This window comes from Myxine glutinosa, chromosome 12 (assembly GCF_964187855.1).
Source record: "Myxine glutinosa chromosome 12, kmMyxGlut1.1, whole genome shotgun sequence".
In the NCBI taxonomy this organism is placed as follows: Eukaryota; Metazoa; Chordata; class Myxini; order Myxiniformes; family Myxinidae; genus Myxine; species Myxine glutinosa.
Window position 1 is genome coordinate 39828740 of NC_136272.1, and position 20654 is coordinate 39849393.

The 20654-nt window shown below is 40.9% G+C and overlaps 1 protein-coding gene across 2 annotated transcripts in view; it reads left to right on the forward strand.

Annotated features, from left to right (window-relative positions):
* LOC137437245 (uncharacterized) overlaps positions 1–20654 on the forward strand; it is a 121478-nt gene that overhangs the window by 83848 nt on the left and 16976 nt on the right. Inside the window, exons 7-13 of one of the 2 annotated variants that reach the window (XM_078766295.1) lie at positions 9125–9254; positions 9578–10445; positions 10896–10952; positions 11083–11187; positions 16958–17098; positions 19407–19544; positions 19700–19837. In XM_078766295.1, the coding sequence (XP_078622421.1) occupies positions 9125–9254; positions 9578–10445; positions 10896–10952; positions 11083–11187; positions 16958–17098; positions 19407–19544; positions 19700–19837 (1577 nt within the window). The remainder of the gene's footprint in view (positions 1–9124; positions 9255–9577; positions 10446–10895; positions 10953–11082; positions 11188–16957; positions 17099–19406; positions 19545–19699; positions 19838–20654) is intronic. The other variant, XM_078766296.1, reaches the window with a different exon arrangement.

Below are 20654 nucleotides of genomic sequence, written 5' to 3' on the forward strand. Positions count from 1 at the left end.
TGGTTCGGGCCTCGAATCTCACTCCCAGACACTAATTGTTACGGCCAATAGTACAATTGGTGTCCCCAAAATTTGGGCTAAATAAATTTAGTCCCAGGTTCGAATCCCAACTCCTGACTACCAATTGTTACGGCCCGCGGATAAGATGTTATGTTTGCCGAGCGGATGGCCCCGCGGTCGTACAGTTACCCCGACTAACCCGATTCCCGAACGTTGGCCAGATCGTGCCACAGATATTCAATAGGGAAAAGACTAAGGCGACACGGATGTGAAGAAGAAGCAGACAAAAAGGTTGGAAATACGAATCTAATTTATTTACTATTTACAGGCTCAAAATAACCAAGAAGGAAGATAAGAAAATAATATACAGAAGATTTTAGAGACACAGTGGAAATCGCTAGCTTATCTAAACGGACTTAATTAATACCCAGGACAGAACAAACGAAGACGACTCACACGGGGAATGATGATAGGAATGGCGGAGGTGGATGGCTTGGAGTTGTATTGTGCAGCACGATCGGCGCATTTAGCAGCCGCCGTTCCTTCGCGGCCCTGCTCAAAACCGCCGTCCAGGCCCCAAGCGGCTGTTGAGTGTTGTTGCTGCTGTGGCCGCCGCTGCTGCTGCTGCTGTGGACGTCGCGTGCTTTTCCGGGACTACAACAGGCTTTGTGCTTTCTGGGATGTCCTCTCCTTGGATGTTCTCTATGTTCTCTTGGTCCAACAACTCTTTCTCTTTCTTGGTCCGACCACTCCTCACCATCGACAACCCAACGCAACCAACGCAACAACTGACCACCACCACGCAACCAACTCCACTCTACAACGTCCTTGCGCGCGCGCCTTTATAGCGCCTCCGGCGATTAAGCCGCCGGCCTTCAGGACACGCCCATCGGTGTGCTCACCTCGGCCATGGTTGGTCGCGCGACCCTCTGGCTCCGCCCTTTATGACGACGGGCGGGCACGCCTTTCTTCCCCGACCCGAGCACATGTTCAATGGTGGTTTTGTAGGGGATGTAATTGGCAAATTGAGGCTTGGCCATGACGAAAGGGGATCTACTCTTATTTAATGCAGTGCAATGGAGTGTCATCTTAATGGAAAACAAGGCCTTACCCTAATACACATAATAAAGATATATCTATCAACCAGGGGGGAAATCTATGATTGGCTGACGTGTATGCTTTATGGACTAATTACGGGAACGCCCTTTGACCTTTATACAACACTGGAGGCAGGAGGCTTCAGAATAAGCAATAATTCATAACAATTTACAATACAATACAACACAATAAAAAAAATACAATCCTCATATCCGCAACAATATATATATATATATACACACTTATGTACAGAAAAAGAAAAAAAGATGGTATGTGTTAGACAATTGTGAGTATTTCAATCGTAGAACCTTTCAAATACCCTCCAAATGCTCGAGAGACACATGTGCAGCAGATGGACAAAAGTGATCTGTCTGGAAATATCATCTAACCTACTTGGCTTCTCGCAACCTGACAAGTCAGGATTTCTCTGTCGGTCTTCCTTACATAAGTGCTATTTTCTTTCCACTATGTACAATTTCTCTTCAAACTCGATATCTCAGCCATATCCTGAAAGTGTTTAAGTTGAAATGTATTTGGCCTTTAAAAAAGCACACTGGCGGAATCTATTTGCCAACAATGCCTTTTTCCACATGGATAGAATCATGGTTGCTAGGATGTTGTTTACTGTTTCAAAGAAATGGTAAGGACATTGAAAAGCAAAGTCGGAAGTGGAATGCAAGCATGGAATTTTCAATTTTAGCCATAATTTTATGAGCCCCCCTGTCGGCGCAGCGGGACGCAAGGTTTTTCAATCAATCGCTCATGTGTGTGTGATTGGACAGAGAGGTAAATGAAGTATTTGCAGAAGGTTCCTGCACATGTGAGAGTCTCATTGTGGCCAAAACATGTGCAGGAAGAAACTAACAACTGTGCGAAGGTGTGGAAACTTCTTTAGATTAATTGATGATTTACATGATAATGCAATTAATGATGGATTTGTATTTCATCAACTTCATAATGACATATGTCCAAAAGAACTTGAATTAAAAAAGGAAAACCAAACTTCCACTTCAGTTTCCTTTTTCGAATTACAAATTGATATCGATAATAATAAATTTTGCACCGAAGTATTTGATAAACGAGACGCCTTTGCATTTCACATTGAACAAATGCCTTTCTTAGACAACAACATTCCTAAAAAATTAAATAGTACGGTTGCAGGTGAAATAATTATAATTAGGACGGTGAGAGCAACTACACACAGTACTGAACTTATCAAAAGATTAAAATAACTGGTTAGACATATGCCAACACAGCACTGAACTTGTCGATAGATTAAAACAAATAGTTAGACATATGCTAACACAGCACTGAACTTGTCGATAGATTAAAACAAATAGTTAGACGTTTGATAACACAGCACTGAACTTATCAAAAGATTAAAACAACTAGTTACATGTTTGATAACACAGTACTGAACTTATCAATAGATTAAAACAACTAGTTAGACGTTTGATAACACAGCACTGAACTTGTCGATAGATTAAAACAAATAGTTAGACGTTTGATAACACAGCACTGAACTCATAAATAGATTAAAACAACTAGTTAGACATATACTAACACAGCACTGAACTTGTCGATAGATTAAAACAAATAGTTAGACGTTTGATAACACAGCACTGAACTTATCAATAGATTGAAACAACTAGTTACATGTTTGATAACACAGTACTGAACTTATCAATAGATTAAAACAACTAGTTAGACGTTTGATAACACAGCACTGAACTTATCAAAAGATTAAAATAACTAGTTACATATTTGATAACACAGTACTGAACTTATCAATAGATTAAAACAACTAGTTAGACGTTTGATAACACAGTACTGAACTTATCAATAGATTAAAACAACTAGTTAGACGTTTGATAACATAGCACTGAACTTATCAATAGATTAAAATAACTAGTTCCATGTTTGATAACACAGTACTGAACTTATCAATATATTAAAACAACTAGTTAGACTTTTGATAACACAGCACTGAACTTATCAAAAGATTAAAATAACTAGTTACATGTTTGATAACACAGTACTGAACTTATCAATAGATTAAAACAACTAGTTAGACGTTTGATAACATAGCACTGAACTTATCAATAGATTAAAACAACTAGTTAGACGTTTGATAACATAGCACTGAACTTATCAATAGATTGAAACAACTAGTTAGACGTTTGATAACACAGCACTGAACTTATCAATAGATTGAAACAACTAGTTAGACGTTTGATCACACAGTACTGAACTTATCAATAGATTGAAACAACTAGTTAGATGTTTGATAACACAGCACTGAACTTATCAATAGATTGAAACAACTAGTTAGACGTTTGATCACACAGTACTGAACTTATCAATAGATTGAAACAACTAGTTAGACGTTTGATCACACAGTACTGAACTTATCAAGAGATAAAACAACTAGTTTGACATTTGATAACACAGCACAGAACTCATCAATAGATTAATACAACTAGTTAGACGTTTGATAACACAGCACTGAACTTATCAATAGATTGAAACAACTAGTTAGACGTTTGATCACACAGTACTGAACTTATCAATAGATTAAAACAACTAGTTAGACGTTTGATAACACAGCACTGAACTTATCAAAAGATTAAAATAACTGGTTAGACATATGCTAACACAGCACTGAACTTGTCGATAGATTAAAACAAATAGTTAGACGTTTGATAACACAGCACTGAACTTATCAATAGATTAAAACAACTAGTTAAACTTTTGATAACACAGCACAGAACTCATCAATAGATTAAACAACTAGTTAGACTTTTGATAACACAGCACAGAACTCATCAATAGATTAAATAACTAGTTAGACATATGCTAACACAGCACTGAACTTATCGATAGATTAAAACAAATAGTTAGACGTTTGATAACACAGCACTGAACCTATCAATAGATTAAAACAACTAGTTAGACTTTTGATAACACAGCACAGAACTCATCAATAGATTAAAACAACTAGTTAGACGTTTGATAACACAGCACTGAACTCATCAATAGATTAAAACAACTAGTTAGACGTTTGATAACACAGCACTGAACTCATCAATAGATTAAAATAACTAGTTAGACGTTTGATAACACAGCACTGAACTCATCAATAGATTAAAACAACTAGTTAGACGTTTGATAACACAGCACTGAACTTATCGATAGATTAAAACAAATAGTTAGACGTTTGATAACGCAGCACTGAACCTATCAATAGATTAAAACAACTAGTTAGACGTTTGATAACACAGCACTGAACTTATCAATAGATTAAAACAACTAGTTAGACGTTTGATAACATAGCACTGAACTTATCAATAGATTAAAACAACTAGTTAGATGTTTTATAACATAGCACTGAACTTATCAATAGATTAAAATAACTAGTTAGACGTTTGATAACACAGCACAGAACTCATCAATAGATTCAAACAACTAGTTAGGCACATGCTAACACAGCACTAAACTTATCAATATATTACAGCAACTAGTCAGACGTTCACTAATACAGCACTGATACTTGCAAAATCCACCCCTCCCCAAAATATAAAGTCGCCATGGACATCAAATTGTCCGTTTCATTATGATTAAAATTGACGATCTTAATCAAAGCTCAGGTTAATCGGATTAATACTGATGATTTTTCAGATGAAAATTGATGATATTAGAAGTTTGACCTCGAGTTGAACTTTGACCTTTTGACGTTAAAAATAGTTGGTTTCCAAATTCAGTGACTCAATATGCAAATGCTGTTAAATATTCAAGTCAATCAGATTTTAAAAAATTTAGTTTAGAAATTGGACCTCAACATGACTTTTGACCTTTGACCTCGAAATCAACAGGCTTCTTCCTTATGACCAACTCTACCATCTGGTGGGGTTTTGTGAAGATCGGTTTCAAATGATGACCTGTAGCTGATTGACAGACAAACAAACAGACAAACAGACAGAAAAAAGCACAAGACAAACCAATATACTTGAAAAATCTTCGATTTTGCAAGTAATAACGAGTTCAACTACGTTAACACAGACAGCTGCAGTTAGGCAGATTAAAACAAGTTTTCTTTAAGATCATAAAACAACACCAAATATTATTAGTGAAATACAATATGAATAGTAAAAATATTATTCATGAAACATATATACAATTACATTATTAAAAACGGGGTTTTTTCTATCCATTGTCAGTGTTTGCTACCACCGAGAAAATCCATTATAAATAACAGTTTAAGTATTTGAATAACAATTTGATTCATTGGTAAATGTGGTGAACTTGTTGGTAGTGGCCATATTATATTTAAGGTAAGATGTGCATGATTTAATGGATTATCATATAATGGAATGTATGATGAGAGTTATTAATACAGTATGATAATACACTAAATCCTCGAGAGAGTAAAGTTTGAATAGTGATGTTGCATCGATGGGTTGACGAATTGCCTGAACACAACTAAAATTGTGGATCTCCTGATGTGGATAATCTAGACTACTGATGTGGATCAATGACCAACTGAGATTGTGGATCCGCCACTTGAAAAGGTTCTGGGCTGAAAGAACGGTACCCAGCTCATTATCTGTGCGGTCGAGAAAACAGCCAATTGACTAAAGGTTAAGGTTCTTCTTTTAGGCAAGGGATCTATATTTTGAGGTTAACAATTAAAAGAAGAGGGAGAATTGCTTTGCAATACATGTCCCCTACTGGCTTGCAATACATGTCCCCTACTGGCTTGCAATACATGTCCCCTACTGGCTTGCAATACATGTCCCCTACTGACTTGCAATACATGTCCCCTACTGGCTTGCAATGCATGTCCCCTACTGGCTTGTAATGCATGTTCCCTACTGGCTTGCAATACATGTCCCCTACTGACTTGCCATACATGTCCCCTACTGGCTTGCAATACATGTCCCCTACTGGCTTGCAATACATGTCCCCGACTAGCTTGCAATACATGTCCCCTACTGGCATGCAATACATGTCCCCTCCTGACTTGCAATGCATGTCCCCTACTGGCTTACAATACATGTCCCCTACTGGCTTGCAATACATGTCCCCTACTGGCTTGCAATACATGTCCCCTACTGGCTTGCAATACATGTCCCCTACTGGCTTGCAATGCATGTCCCCTACTGGCTTGCAATACATGTCCCCTACTGACTTGCAATACATGTCCCCTACTGGCTTGCAATACATGTCCCCTCCTGACTTGCAATGCATGTCCCCTACTGGCTTGCAATACATGTCCCCTCCTGACTTGCAATGCATGTCCCCTACTGGCTTGCAATACATGTCCCCTCCTGACTTGCAATGCATGTCCTCTACTGGCTTACAATACATGTCCCCGACTGGCTTGCAATACATGTCCCCTCCTGACTTGCAATGCATGTCCCTTACTGGCTTGCAATGCATGTCCCCTACTGGCTTGCAATACATGTCCCCTCCTGACTTGCAATGCATGTCCCCTACTGGCTTGCAATACATGTCCCCGACTGGCTTGCAATACATGTCCCCTCCTGACTTGCAATGCATGTCCCCTACTGGCTTGCAATACATGTCCCCGACTGGCTTGCAATACATGTCCCCTCCTGACTTGCAATGCATGTCCCCTACTGGCTTGCAATGCATGTCCCCTACTGGCTTGCAATACATGTCCCCTCCTGACTTGCAATGCATGTCCCCTACTGGCTTGCAATACATGTCCCCTCCTGACTTGCAATGCATGTCCCCTACTGGCTTGCAATGCATGTCCCCTACTGGCTTGCAATACATGTCCCCTCCTGACTTGCAATGCATGTCCCCTACTGGCTTGCAATGCATGTCCCCTACTGGCTTGCAATACATGTCCCCTCCTGACTTGCAATGCATGTCCCCTACTGGCTTGCAATACATGTCCCCGACTGGCTTGCAATACATGTCCCCTCCTGACTTGCAATGCATGTCCCCTACTGGCTTGCAATACATGTCCCCGACTGGCTTGCAATACATGTCCCCTCCTGACTTGCAATGCATGTCCCCTACTGGCTTGCAATGCATGTCCCCTACTGGCTTGCAATACATGTCCCCTCCTGACTTGCAATGCATGTCCCCTACTGGCTTGCAATACATGTCCCCTCCTGACTTGCAATGCATGTCCCCTACTGGCTTGCAATACATGTCCCCTCCTGACTTGCAATGCATGTCCCCTACTGGCTTGCAATACATGTCCCCGACTGGCTTGCAATACATGTCCCCTCCTGACTTGCAATGCATGTCCCCTACTGGCTTGCAATACATGTACCCGACTGGCTTGCAATACATGTCCCCTCCTGACTTGCAATGCATGTCCCCTACTGGCTTGCAATGCATGTCCCCTACTGGCTTGCAATACATGTCCCCTCCTGACTTGCAATGCATGTCCCCTACTGGCTTGCAATACATGTCCCCTCCTGACTTGCAATGCATGTCCCCTACTGGCTTGCAATACATGTCCCCTCCTGACTTGCAATGCATGTCCCCTACTGGCTTGCAATACATGTCCCCGACTGGCTTGCAATACATGTCCCTTCCTGACTTGCAATGCATGTCCCCTACTGGCTTGCAATGCATGTCCCCTACTGGCTTGCAATACATGTCCCCTCCTGACTTGCAATGCAAGTCCCCTACTGGCTTGCAATACATGTCCCCTCCTGACTTGCAATGCATGTCCCCTACTGACTTGCAATACATGTCCCCTCCTGACTTGCAATACATGTCCCCTCCTGACTTGCAATGCATGTCCCCTATTGGCTTGCAATACATGTCCCCGACTGGCTTGCAATACATGTCCCCTCTTGACTTGCAATGCATGTCCCCTACTGACTTGCAATACATGTCCCCTCCTGACTTGCAATACATGTCCCCTCCTGACTTGCAATGCATGTCCCCTATTGGCTTGCAATACATGTCCCCGACTGGCTTGCAATACATGTCCCCGACTGGCTTGCAATACATGTCCCCGACTGGCTTGCAATACATGTTCCCTTAAGGTCCCAATGAATGTTCCTTTTCCAAGCAAAAATGGAATAACTCCGTGAAAAGTTGGTGAACCGCCCCAAAACTCAAACTTGTTTTGTCGCTTGTCATAATGGAGCCATGTACCAGTTTCAGTTGAATATGTTAAATGTGATGGTAAAGAGTGCAGAAAACCACAGGTGTGTCAGATGGACGGACAGACAGAGAGCAAACTTATAGTCTCCTCTGGGTAGGGGGACTAATAAAGTTGATTATAGGATGTTATGATGTGAACATCATTTACAGCAATCCTTTAAGTTATAGTATTTTATCTTAGGAATAGATGGTACTGTACAATAGAGAAATATAATTGCAGATTTATGAGGATGTGTGTATTTGTGTATTTGTGTGCATCCAGGGCATGACTCTTTAGGCCGCCCGTCCACCTTTGTACTATTTGAGCTTTTGTCATCAAATTTTCCACCCCTATTATGAGAAAATGCAGAACACTAATTAATATTTGGGTCAAAATGTCAGAGCGCAAAGTCACAATGAAGTACAAATAGGCCTTGTTAGCCCGTCCACCACGCATCAGCACAAGACGGCCGAATTTTTAAATCGCTTCTGTCTTTATCTATTTACTATTTGAGCTTAAGTGTGTCTGTCCAAGCAATGACTTTTTTTTATCAAGTTTAGTTCGAGAACAAAGTAGATGTGGACGGGCTTTACATTTCCAAATGCTTTCAAATTCTAGTTTGTGTCAGAAGCATTTTAAAATGCCTCAGACAACTTTTGCATAATTAAAAACAGTTGAAGTAAAATAAAAAACAGTTTAAAAAACATTTTGAAGTGACTTTTTAATATCGTTATAAATAACATAACTTATTTAAAAAGCTTATTCCCAAATGATTGTTGTGCTCGTCTCATGTCCTGATTTGTCCTTTTTATAATTGTTATCTTCAAAATAGTGTCCTGTTCTTTAAAACTCTAATTTAATGTGTCCTTTTAAAATTTTCTGCGTATCTAGGGTATCGCAGGAACAGTGCTGCCAGGCCTCCCTGCAGGAAGCAAACTGCCAGTCAGGGTTATCAGCAGCTCAAAATGGTGGCACCTGCACTGCTATGAACCTGGATACCTGTGGACAAGACCATTTTAAGGTACCATTACAAACATGTGGAGCTACTTGATGTGATGCCTAATTTAATAAAACCTACTCAAGTTACAACGTCAGGATATTCAAGTGATGAGGTTGTTAAAAATTCTTACTACTTGGACTTAAAAGCAGGATTGCCACATGCCTGGGTTTAATCAGCAAGGGAACAAAGAGTAGGCCGACTCAGATCATGAAAAACATTAAATTAATGAGGAGCTCTACAGTCTATCAGCCCAAGCAAATACATTCTCTTTCACCTATTTTGTACATGAATACATGGATCTCTGATTTGGATGTTGATAAAAGACCGTTTTCTTGTATTTTCAGCGCTGTTGTGACTGCTGCACCTTGGGTATTGATGCTCAAAAACGTGGTCACAGCTGTACCACCATCCCTGCACTGGGTTACCCTTGCAGTCATGTCTTCCATGCCTGCTGCCAGTCTGGAGGTCTTCCTGGTGATGTAACACGTGTTAAAGCAGACCTACATCATCAAAAAACTCACAGAGATGTGTACAAAGAGCCCGAGGCACCTGGACTTTATACCACTGAGCAGCCATCACAATGGGAGCAGACAAAGTGGCCTTCGGTTGTGCAACAGTCCTATGTGACTCCAGTCTCTGCTGAGGAAGATGAATTGACAGAAGATACAGAAAACAGTATTTCAGAAGAATCTGCCGAGGACCACAACCCTCCAGAACCACGTGGGCCACGCGAACATTATGAAATGAGCCAAGATGTTAGTGAAATTCAAGAAGATCCATCTTCCACAACAGAAATTCCCATTTCCCAGGAAACACAGGCATCAGAGGAATCACATGATGTTTATGATCGTCAGGAGCCTCCTGATGTAAGTGATTCTCAAGAATATCCTACCTATGATCATCATCAACCAGAAGAAGCTGATAGAAATCTAAGAAGACAAAATGTACCTCACTCATACACAAGTCAAACCTCTGAAGATCCTTCTGCAAATGAAGAACACGAGTCAGATGATCAGATTCTTCAGGAACAATTCCAAGATGAAGATCACAGATCAGGAATATCAACTGATCATCATACCACCATTGAACATCATCTGGGTTCCCGGTGGTCTCAGGAACGCAATCATCACAGTTTTACTGGAACCGATTCACGATATGAAGCACAAGTTTCCCAATGGCCAGAGGAGGTTGAGACACAAACCATCACACAAGGTCAGGAAGTGTCACGTTATGATACCAGAGGCAATGCAAAGTAAATTTAACAACCGCGGAAATCAAAGTAGTGATGCTACAACTGACTTTGCATTTCTTTGATTAAATTGTTATCCAAGACCGATTGGTAGAAATGAGTGATTCTCCTGGTAAGAAGTTGAGCCTAAAATGAGTAGTAAAAATGTTATTCTTGAATAACTATTCTTTTTCACATGGTTGATCTTTATCAGATTCAGTAAAAAAAAGTTAGAATGAGTAAACAAGAGATCACAGTGGGAAATGTGTAACTTCCATGAAATTTTGACTTTTGAGTTGACACAAATTTATACAAGTGATGTACATCTGGAATTCGATTACGAGGAGCCTGGAGAATTGTAGAGAAAAAACTGGTCTCTGTTAAACTCAAAAGGTAATAAGAGGATTACCCTCTGCTGTGGTCATTTGCTACAGGGAAAGAGTCTGAAGAAGAAGAAGAAAGTCTGCGAAGCTCTGCACAAGGACATCAGGGTAAAATCAACCAACAACAAATTTGCCTCAGTAAACATCTACGTCGATATGGCAAAAGAGCTTTGTGGTAGGTCGATACTTCTGAAGGTACAAAGTGCTAATCCAGCACTGATTCTTTCTGTAACTTCAGGAGAAGGAGAAGAATGCGTTGAAATGTGTGACAATGAGGAAGATGATGGCCATTGCACTTGCGACCCTGGCTATGAACTGCTGGAAGAGCAAGACACCTGTGGAGGTGAGATTCCCTCACAAATGTTGAAGGAAGCATAAATTTGGTCTGTATGGCAAAATGGTGGAAGAAATGCCATACCTCGACTCTCTGTCCCCACCAATTACTCATATCTCTTACCAACCTCCATTCCCTTGTCTCACCATCCCCTACCCACACCTCCACCCCCTCCCACTGGCTTTCCCTTCCCCTTTCGTATTCCATTTCTCCAATCCATTTCTTTTCCACATTTTAATTTTCTCAAGTTTCCTGACTCCACTCTATGCCGCTCCATATCTCAACCCTCAGATCGACAGGTAGCAGCCTCTTCACTCTCTGCAAACCTGGACAATATCACAAACTGGTCAAACAAGTGGAACATGTCCTTCAATCCTGACAAATCTCACACTCTCACGATGTCTCTCTGAAAAGACCGTCTGGACAACCCTCCCATCTACTTTCTCAACAATCCTCTCAAAGAAGTTCTGTCACTCAAGCTTTTGGGTCTCACTATCTGCCATGATGTTTCCTGCTAAAACCACATTTCCAAGCTGGCCTCCAAACCCAGTCGCCGCCTGGGCATCCTCCGTCATGCGGTCCTTTCTGGGCACTTCTGAGCTCCTCACCACATACAAGGCTTTCATCCGCAGCTCAATGGAATACTGTTTTCCCCTCTGAGCTGGTGCTCCTGCCTCACACCTAGCTCGGCTTCACGCTGTTGAAACCAAAGCTTTCAGAATCATTGGAATCTCTCACGATTAAGCTGATTCTGAGGGCCTTTCTCTCTCTCACCGCAGGCAGGTTCGTGGTCTTTCTGTCTTCTACCGACTCCTCTCCGGCCTGGCTCCCCCCAACTCTGTCTGTGCTCTGTCCCCCAAATATTCCTTCAGGATGCACAAGATCTGCCAGAAGCCCTCGTCTGGTGAAACTGCCAAAATCAAGACTCTCTGTTCACTTTCACTCTTTCATTCCTCTTTTCTCCCACCTCTGGAACAAACTCCTACACTGTCTTCAATCCCTCTCCTCCCTCCAGGTCTTTAAAACAGCTGTTCACCACCATATCTTATCTTCCCCCATCCAAAACCTTGATCTTTTCTACCCCCGTTAAAACACCCCAAATCTGCCTCTTTCAATCCCCAACTTCTTTCCTGAAATTCCTAGTAGTGAAATTCCTAGTAGTGTTCATTTTCTTTATACCGTGTACCCCTCCCTCCTCCCCAGCCCTCCTTCTTCCACAGATCTACTGACGTCCCTGTTCTCTACTGTTGTTGTGCTTATGTGCTTCCCTCTCCCTCCCCCTCTTGTCTCCCGCTTCCTTCATTGTATGTTTTATATGTCTGTGCATGTTTTCATGTTCAATGTGTTAGCTCTTACACGAGCCTCGATTCTGTATGCAAAAAAAAATCCCTTCATCATAATTTATATTAAGTAGAAAGATGCCCCCAAATTAAACATGTTCACCAAGACTCAGCATTTAACAGTGCAGACCTTTCACAGGATCTTTAGACTACAGTAGATCTGAAAATGAACAATCTGTATTAAAGTAGATCTGTCACAGAAACAGTCCCCAACCCAAGTCCTCAAGCCTCCGACCCCCACCCTTCTTAATCCTTGGTCTTCAAGCCCCTTCCCACCTTGTCTTCAAATGCCCTCCCCACTACAAGTCTTCAAACTCCCTCAACCCAAAGTCCTCCTCCCCCACCCCTCCCTCAACCCCAAATCCTCTACCCCCTCTGCCGCCCCCTCCTAATGCCTCAACCTCACTCTCCCAACTTTCTGCTCCCCCCCCCCAACCCCAACTTTCTATCCTCCCGTATACCTTTATTCTTCAAGTCCTCAACACCCCCACCCTCCCTCAATCCCAAGTCCTCAACCCCCTCCCCCTTCAAATGCCTCAACCTCACTCTCCCAACTCTCTGCCCCCCCCCCCAACCCCAACTCTCTTTTCTCCCCGCCCCTTTTATTCACAATCTTGAAGTCACATAAGGATATACAGTACAAGGAACTTTGGTGGTGCAGGAGGAGGCCATTCATACCCATCATGCCTGCATTGTTCCTGTTCCCGTTCATTAAGAACAATGTTAAAAGTTAAAAAAAAACAAAAAACAATGGAACAATATACGTAAAATTCACAATCTCTTCCCCCTTTCCCCTTGTTCTTAACATTCCTGTTGCTATTTGTTAACAACTAGCAAAAGTACCTGTCGCTTTGCTAACGGATTTAATCAAAAGACAGCATGCTGTATTTCACAAAGCTTCTGCTCATTTCACTCTATAATTTCCCGATGGTCATCATCCATCTACTTGTAAGTCAGCTAACATCACCTTCATCAACCATCCTTGCTGCTTATATATGGCGTGAGCAAAAATCACTTCTGCTTCGCTGTGAAGCACCGTGGGGTTGGATGTTTTGGTTTGAACCTCCGCGTAAAATGAGTAAAATGAAACATTTTGAAAATTATTCTCATTCAGATTTCAACATCACCGTAATGCATATTGTTAAGTTGTTTAAACGTTCTTTACCTAAGAAGAACATGATTTGTAATACCTTTATAATGATATGAGGTTTATGGTCCCTGGTCGAGCTGTTCAAGAGGAAATTGTCAGATCGACATACATACATAGAGTACATACATACATACAGTGCATACGTACATATAGAATAAGGGTACTATGAAATAGGATGAGGCCTCACTAAATTCCTCTATAGTGGTAACACTGACTACCTCTTGATTTAGGAATTAACCCCCGATGAATACAAAATCTAAAACCCATTAGCTTTACTATGGCAGGTTTGGACAGTGCCATCCGCTCATCCCACCCCCCCCCCCTCCTCCTCCTACGTTCCACACATATATCACCCCATATCCTTCTCCTGTATCACATCCTCCACGAATGTCCCTGGCATTATGTACTCCCTGTTATCATTATTCTTACCCACCCACAGCACCTTGTATTTCCTTGTGTTAAATAAATGGCATCCACCAATCTCTTACCCAACCTGTGAAATTATCCAGACTTTCCTAAATCTGATCACCCCGTCTCTGTTGTCTACCTTACCGAAAAGTTTAGTGTCAACGGAAAAATTGGAAAGGCTACTCTTAATTCTACTTTCTTTCAAAATAATTAATGGAAATTATGAATAACCTTGAGGTACCCCATAACTTACATCCTCCCAAGCAGACATCCATTGGCAGCCACACTTTGGTTCCTATCACAATGCCAGCTTCCAATCTAGTTGGCTACTCTATCAGCCAACAGGCTCCTATGCGGAACCTTATGGAATGCCTTTTCATTAAAAGTGGAGATATACGACATCAACTGCATTTCCCTCGTCCACCCAGTCAGAAACTGCCTCATATAACTCAAATAAGAGCTAAACAGGATGGCCCAGAGGTATACATACTCACCTCTGAGCTGCCTTGCCCGGGTTTAAATCTTGGCCCCACTTAAACATAACTTCCCTTTCCTAAATACGTGCTGACTACTTTTAATTAGCACCAAATTAGTCAAAAGTTCCATATCCATTATTTCATTAACATCTCCAATACCTTCCACACAACTTCAGTCAACTAACAGGTCTATAGTTCCCCAATTCTATTCTGGAACCTTTCTTGAATAACAGACTTGTTACATTTTCTACTCTCCAATCCTCTAGTTCCAGTCTTGACTCCAATGAGCTGTTAAAGATATCAGATCACCTCCCTCAATACTCTTGGATGCATATTATCTGGCCCTGGAGTTCTTTCATCTCTAAGTTACCTTTACAGTAGTTGCTTCTTCATATCCTCCACTGCTGCATGGATTGTTTCTTTGTTGATGGTTTGTGCACAGTTGTCTTAGGTTTGGTTTTGGTAACTCTTCTTGCATTAGCTTTAATCAAAATATTCATGTGATGCATTCTGCATTTCCATTATTATTGTCTCCCACCCCTCCAACGAGGTTGGAGACAGGGGCATAAAAAAGCGCTCCGACTGACCGATCATCCGTCCATGTACTTTAGTGTACTCGGTATTTCAAAAAACCGTTGAACATTTAGCTTTCATATTGCAGATACAGTCGTGGCCAAAAATATTGGCACCCTTGCACTTTCTTCAAATAACTCACAATTTTCCCTAAAAATAAGTTGAAGTTCTCAAAAGTATTTGGTCTCCACAATTCTTTATTTCACTGTTAATATTACAGAACCTTTGTTTTTGATTCAGAACTTAATATGTCCTTTTAAATCAGAAAATAAATATAAATGGCATTGACTTAGATCGGATTTAGATCTCGACTCATTGCTGGCCACTTCAGAACAGTCCAGCGTTTTATCTTGAACCATTCCTGGGTGATTTTTTAAGTGTGTTTGGGGTCATTGTCCTGCTGCAAGACCCATGACATTCGATGGAGAAGCAGCTTTTTGACACTGGGTTGAACATTGCGCTCCAAAATACCTTGATAATCTCCTGATTTAATGATGCCATGCACACATTCACACCACCCAGTGCCAGAGGCAGCACAGCAACCCCAAAACATCACTGAACCTCACCCATATTTCACTGTAGGGAAGGTGTTCTTTTCTTTGAAGGCTTAATTTTGTTTTCTGTAAACATAGAGATGATGTGCTTTACCAAAAAGCTTTAATTTGGTCTCATCTGTCCACAGAACATTCTCCCAGAAGGATTTTGGCTTGTTCTGGTGTGTTTTGGAAAACTCCAGTCGGATATCCTTGTGTCTCTCTCTCAGTAGTGGGGTCCTCCTGGGTCTCCTACCATAGAACCCCCTTTCATTGAGTTGACGACGGATGGTGAGAGTTGAAACTGTCATACTTTGTGGCTGAAGGTCAGCTTGAATCTGTTTGGCAGTTGATTGAGGTGCTTTCGCCACCAATTGAACAATCCTTTGCTGCAATCTACGATCAAGTTTTCCCTTGCGGCCACATCCAGGGAGGTTGGCTACAGTGCCATGGGCCTTAAACTACCTGACAACATTGCGTGTGGTGGACACAGGAACATCTAGGTCTCTGGAGATGGACTTTTAGCCTTGAGATTGTTCATGCTTGGCTACAATCTTATGTCTGACCTCCTCAGACAATTCTATGGTTTTCTTTCTTGTCTCCATGCTCATTACGGTCGCAGTAACACAAAACAGCAGAACGACTCCTTTTCTCTATGCAAACTGGTTCAATGAGTGATTTTTATATTGCAGCCACCTGCAACTCACCACAGGTGTGTTCAATCCCAAAGTAAAGGAGAATCGCCTGCTTGAAATCTAATTATTTCTAACAATTCTAAAAGGTACCGATAATATTGTCCGGGCCATTTTAGGATTTCCGTGTGGAATAAGCTAAGATTTAGTAATTTTTTCAGCTTTTTTTGATTTGCCCCACAGCAAACTAAAAAAATACATATGTGGATACCAAAATATTTTTAATTCAATACTTTTCTGGAAGAAATGGTGAATTATTTGAAAAAAGTGCAAGGGTGCCAATATTTTTAGCCACGACTGTATCTATTCCTCATGACATTAGCTCATCCTGATTATATCATGGATTTGATTGGCTAAATTATGTTGCCATGGCAATCATCTCAGCAACTTGGCTTGTGCACATGATTTTTGAAAAACAGTTCAATATTTAGCTTTCATATTCCTCATACCACCCAAAAGGCAGGGGACCGAGAGCATCAGCCTCTTCTATCAACTTTTAAATGTTCTGTAAAGGGAAGAACATATTATATTTTAAAGGAAAAGAAATAATCCTGAATAGATGGTGACTAACTGATGGATGGTGTGTCAAACCCTAACCCTCACACAGATATCGATGAATGTCTCACAGGAAGTCACAACTGCAGGGAAGAGCAGCGCTGTGTGAACACCGAAGGCTCATTCCATTGCCTTAGCCAGGATCGCGAATGTTTGCCAGGATTTATTCGGAACATACATGGGGATTGTCAAGGTCTGTGAAAAATGCTACAGATCTAAAATGTATTGATACATTTATTGGTGATAAATTATAATCTGGAATTTATTATTTGGTGATAAATTAGGATAAATATATCTACTGGTGATAAATTAGGAAAATATAAATAAAAAGCAAACAAGTATTTATTTACATGATGGTTTCTTATTCATTGTTGAACTACGAGAATAGCTTCAAGGTAGTGAACACACCATTGATCTGTCAAGTCTGGGTTTCATTCCCAAGTCACCGATAAACCATCAGACTGGAGGTTCACTGACAGGGTGTTGTATCAGAGATTGCACGTCATTATCCAGAATCCAGAGTATATATATATATAAATTATATATATATATATATATATATATATATATATATATATATATATATATATTGCATTGCTCAGTGATGTTCTAATCCTGTTGGCATATATATATATAAATAAAGTAATGACTTGCGGTTGGGATTAAAATCAAATGAATCCATTTTTAGTTCTCCAACCTTTAATGAGCAAACAAAGAACTACTCGATGTTTCGATCAGCAACACGGACAAACGTGCATCCACTGACCTTTCTGAAGAGTAAAGCAAAACAACTCTATACCCTCCCTTATATAAGGGGAAAAGGGGTGGGGACACCGAAGCACCAACTAATGCCATTCTGGAACAACTCGTGCCATTCAAATTTAAACCATACATCAAAACCGTTGCATCACCGAAACCACACCTTGGGATGTTACATCAAAACAACCGTTAAATCACACGTTGAATCAAACAAAACATAGCATAATTCAAATAAATCGATGAAAAATAAACAACATGATTGGTAATAATTTATATACGTACTTGGTGACGCAGTTTCTCTGGTACTTTTCTGCATGAGAGGGCCAAAAGCTAGTGGTAAGTCCAACACCTCCTCTGTGAGCGACACAACAGACTCCTCCACATGTCATGCCTCCGAAATCCTCTATCTTCGTTTACTGGGGGTTGCCCCAAAAATGCTAGCACTATCCCATAGCGGAACGTGGCGAGCCTTCAGACCATGTTTGGCAATGGCAGATCTCTTTGGATAGTTGCACTCGAAGGTCTTGCGGTGCTCATTGACACGTTGTCTTAATGTTCTCCCTGTCTCACCAATATATTCAGCCCCACAAACACAGGGAACCTTGTATACCACCCCTGCCTGGTCATTCCTTGGAAGCTTATCCTTAACATGCATTAGTGGCTGTTTCATGGTGAAATGTTTCATGGTGCATTGTGTTTTGCCTTTTGTGCCGGGGGTGTCCCAAAGGATTGGCAGAGTGTTAAAATTTGCAGGTGTGAGGGTAGGTTACAAACCTATGTTCACCATGTTCACCATAAGTGAACCTATGTTCACCCTCTGTAATGATGCATGATGAGGCGAGCATAACGAGCTGAGCCAAGCTAGTATGTATATATATATATATTAGGAGAAGTACCCAGCATTGCTCAGTGATGTTCTAATCCTGTTGGCATTTTGAAGAAATCAATTTGTTATTTTCTATTATTTTTGTAGGTGCCTAAAACACTCCTCGACCTACTATACCCAATCGGTAAAATTTATATTTAATATGATATTTCACACACACCTTCTCTAATCGGGGATAATTTATTATTACCTTTCGTGTTGTTACAAAGGCTCAGGCACTATAAAGCAATTATTTTAAAATCTCCCCTAAAAAAAAAACCTTTTTTTTCAATTTTCTTTTGGCCTAAAACATTCCCTGGCACTCACTTATGAACCTCTGAAAGTTTGACAAAGACCTGCTCAGCCATCTCTGAGAAACATGGTGACACACAAACACACAGACATGGACAAACGGCTCTCTTATAGTGTATATATATATATATACATGTATATATATATATATATATATATATATATATATATATACACATATACATACATATACACATCATGCTGCTGCACTGGCATTGGCTGAATGCTGAAGAAAAATAAATTTTGATCCATTAAGTTCAAAACCTTTCAGGATATTTCAGTGGTCCACAGAAACCAATGTTATCACATCCAGGCAACCATCAATATAGTAACGGGGAGCCACACTTTCAGATGTCTGGCTCCTTCCCAAGATGGAATTTTTATTGGCAGCTGAATGTCACATTACCGTTCTCACCACAAATGATGACACCATTGTGAAAGTGAAATCGAAAAATGAATGTTTACTTCGTTTGAATCTCTATAAAGAGGTCAATAAGTGTGTTTATCAATGGCCGTCATTTGATCAAAGATGTAAAACAACCTATTCGTGACAAATCTCCCCCAGATGTGAATGAATGCTTCGCTGAGACACACAACTGTGCAATGGGCGAACGCTGTGTCAACACCAATGGCTCTTTCCAGTGTGTTCGCAACGATGCCTGTGAGGTTGGATATCGGCTTGGAAGGGATAACCAGTGCCAAGGTAAGGTAGGGTATGGAGGTTGCAATGTTCGCATTTACATTAACCTGAGGATGCGATACAATGAACAAAATTGCTTAATTGCTGATATTTCTAGTTATTTCACAACCCATCACAATTACCTGTTAATCATGAAACCTCGTTACTGTCAACTTCAGATATCGACGAATGCAGGGATGGCACGAATCATTGCCCTACTGGTACACAGTGCCACAACACCCCCGGTGCCTTCAACTGTCGAGCCAGAAGCCACTGTGCAGAAGGTTTTGATCAGTATCCTAATGGAGGTTGTGTAGGTATGTTACAGCATTTCTCTTTGCAAAGCGCCATATTGTAGCTCTTAATGTCTCCCCAACAAGGCAATGCGAGGAGCTAATGATTTGATGAACGATGGGCAATTATTGTAAGACTGCAAGCAATTTGTGCGACAGGAGGATTTTAATGGGGTTTTTAAGATTTACGATGTCAGAGGCATTTTTGTTTCTAGCATTGTGTGTGGTTTGGAGTTTGTAATTTGTATAGTGCTTGTACAGTGTACAGTGCAGTTTGTAACTTGTATTTGTACAGGCTATTACACGCAGTCGATGATGACATACTAAGTTGCAGTGGAATTAGTCCAGTGGTCGACTTCGTGTACATACTGTATATATATATGGGATTTCGTGCATTAGGGCCATAAGTCAAACTCCTTTTCTCTTGATTAACAGCTGTTGGGGAGGAAATGGTGACATAAGCTTCTGTTGGCTTATGTTGACTAGCAACGGTACCCGCCGCCCTCCGGGCGAGGCTTCAATTGGGAGGCCCAAATGAAAAGGCAAAATATCAGAAATTGAAGGGTTTTTTTATTTTAAACGATTTTTTTTTGTTGTTTTTTTTTTTTTGTATACTGAAACGAGGCTCGTGAAAGAGCTGACATTTACTTCACAAACAAATGAACCAGACAAACAAAATATATAAAAAGAGGGAGTGGAAGACGAGAATGGGAAGCACACAAACACTTGAGAGCACACAACATTTAAGAGCAGGGAGATGTGTGGGAGGGAGAGGGCTTGGGGGGAGGAGGCGTGGGAAGGGGTGGGGGGGGGGGGGGTGGGAGAAGTATAAAACACAAGG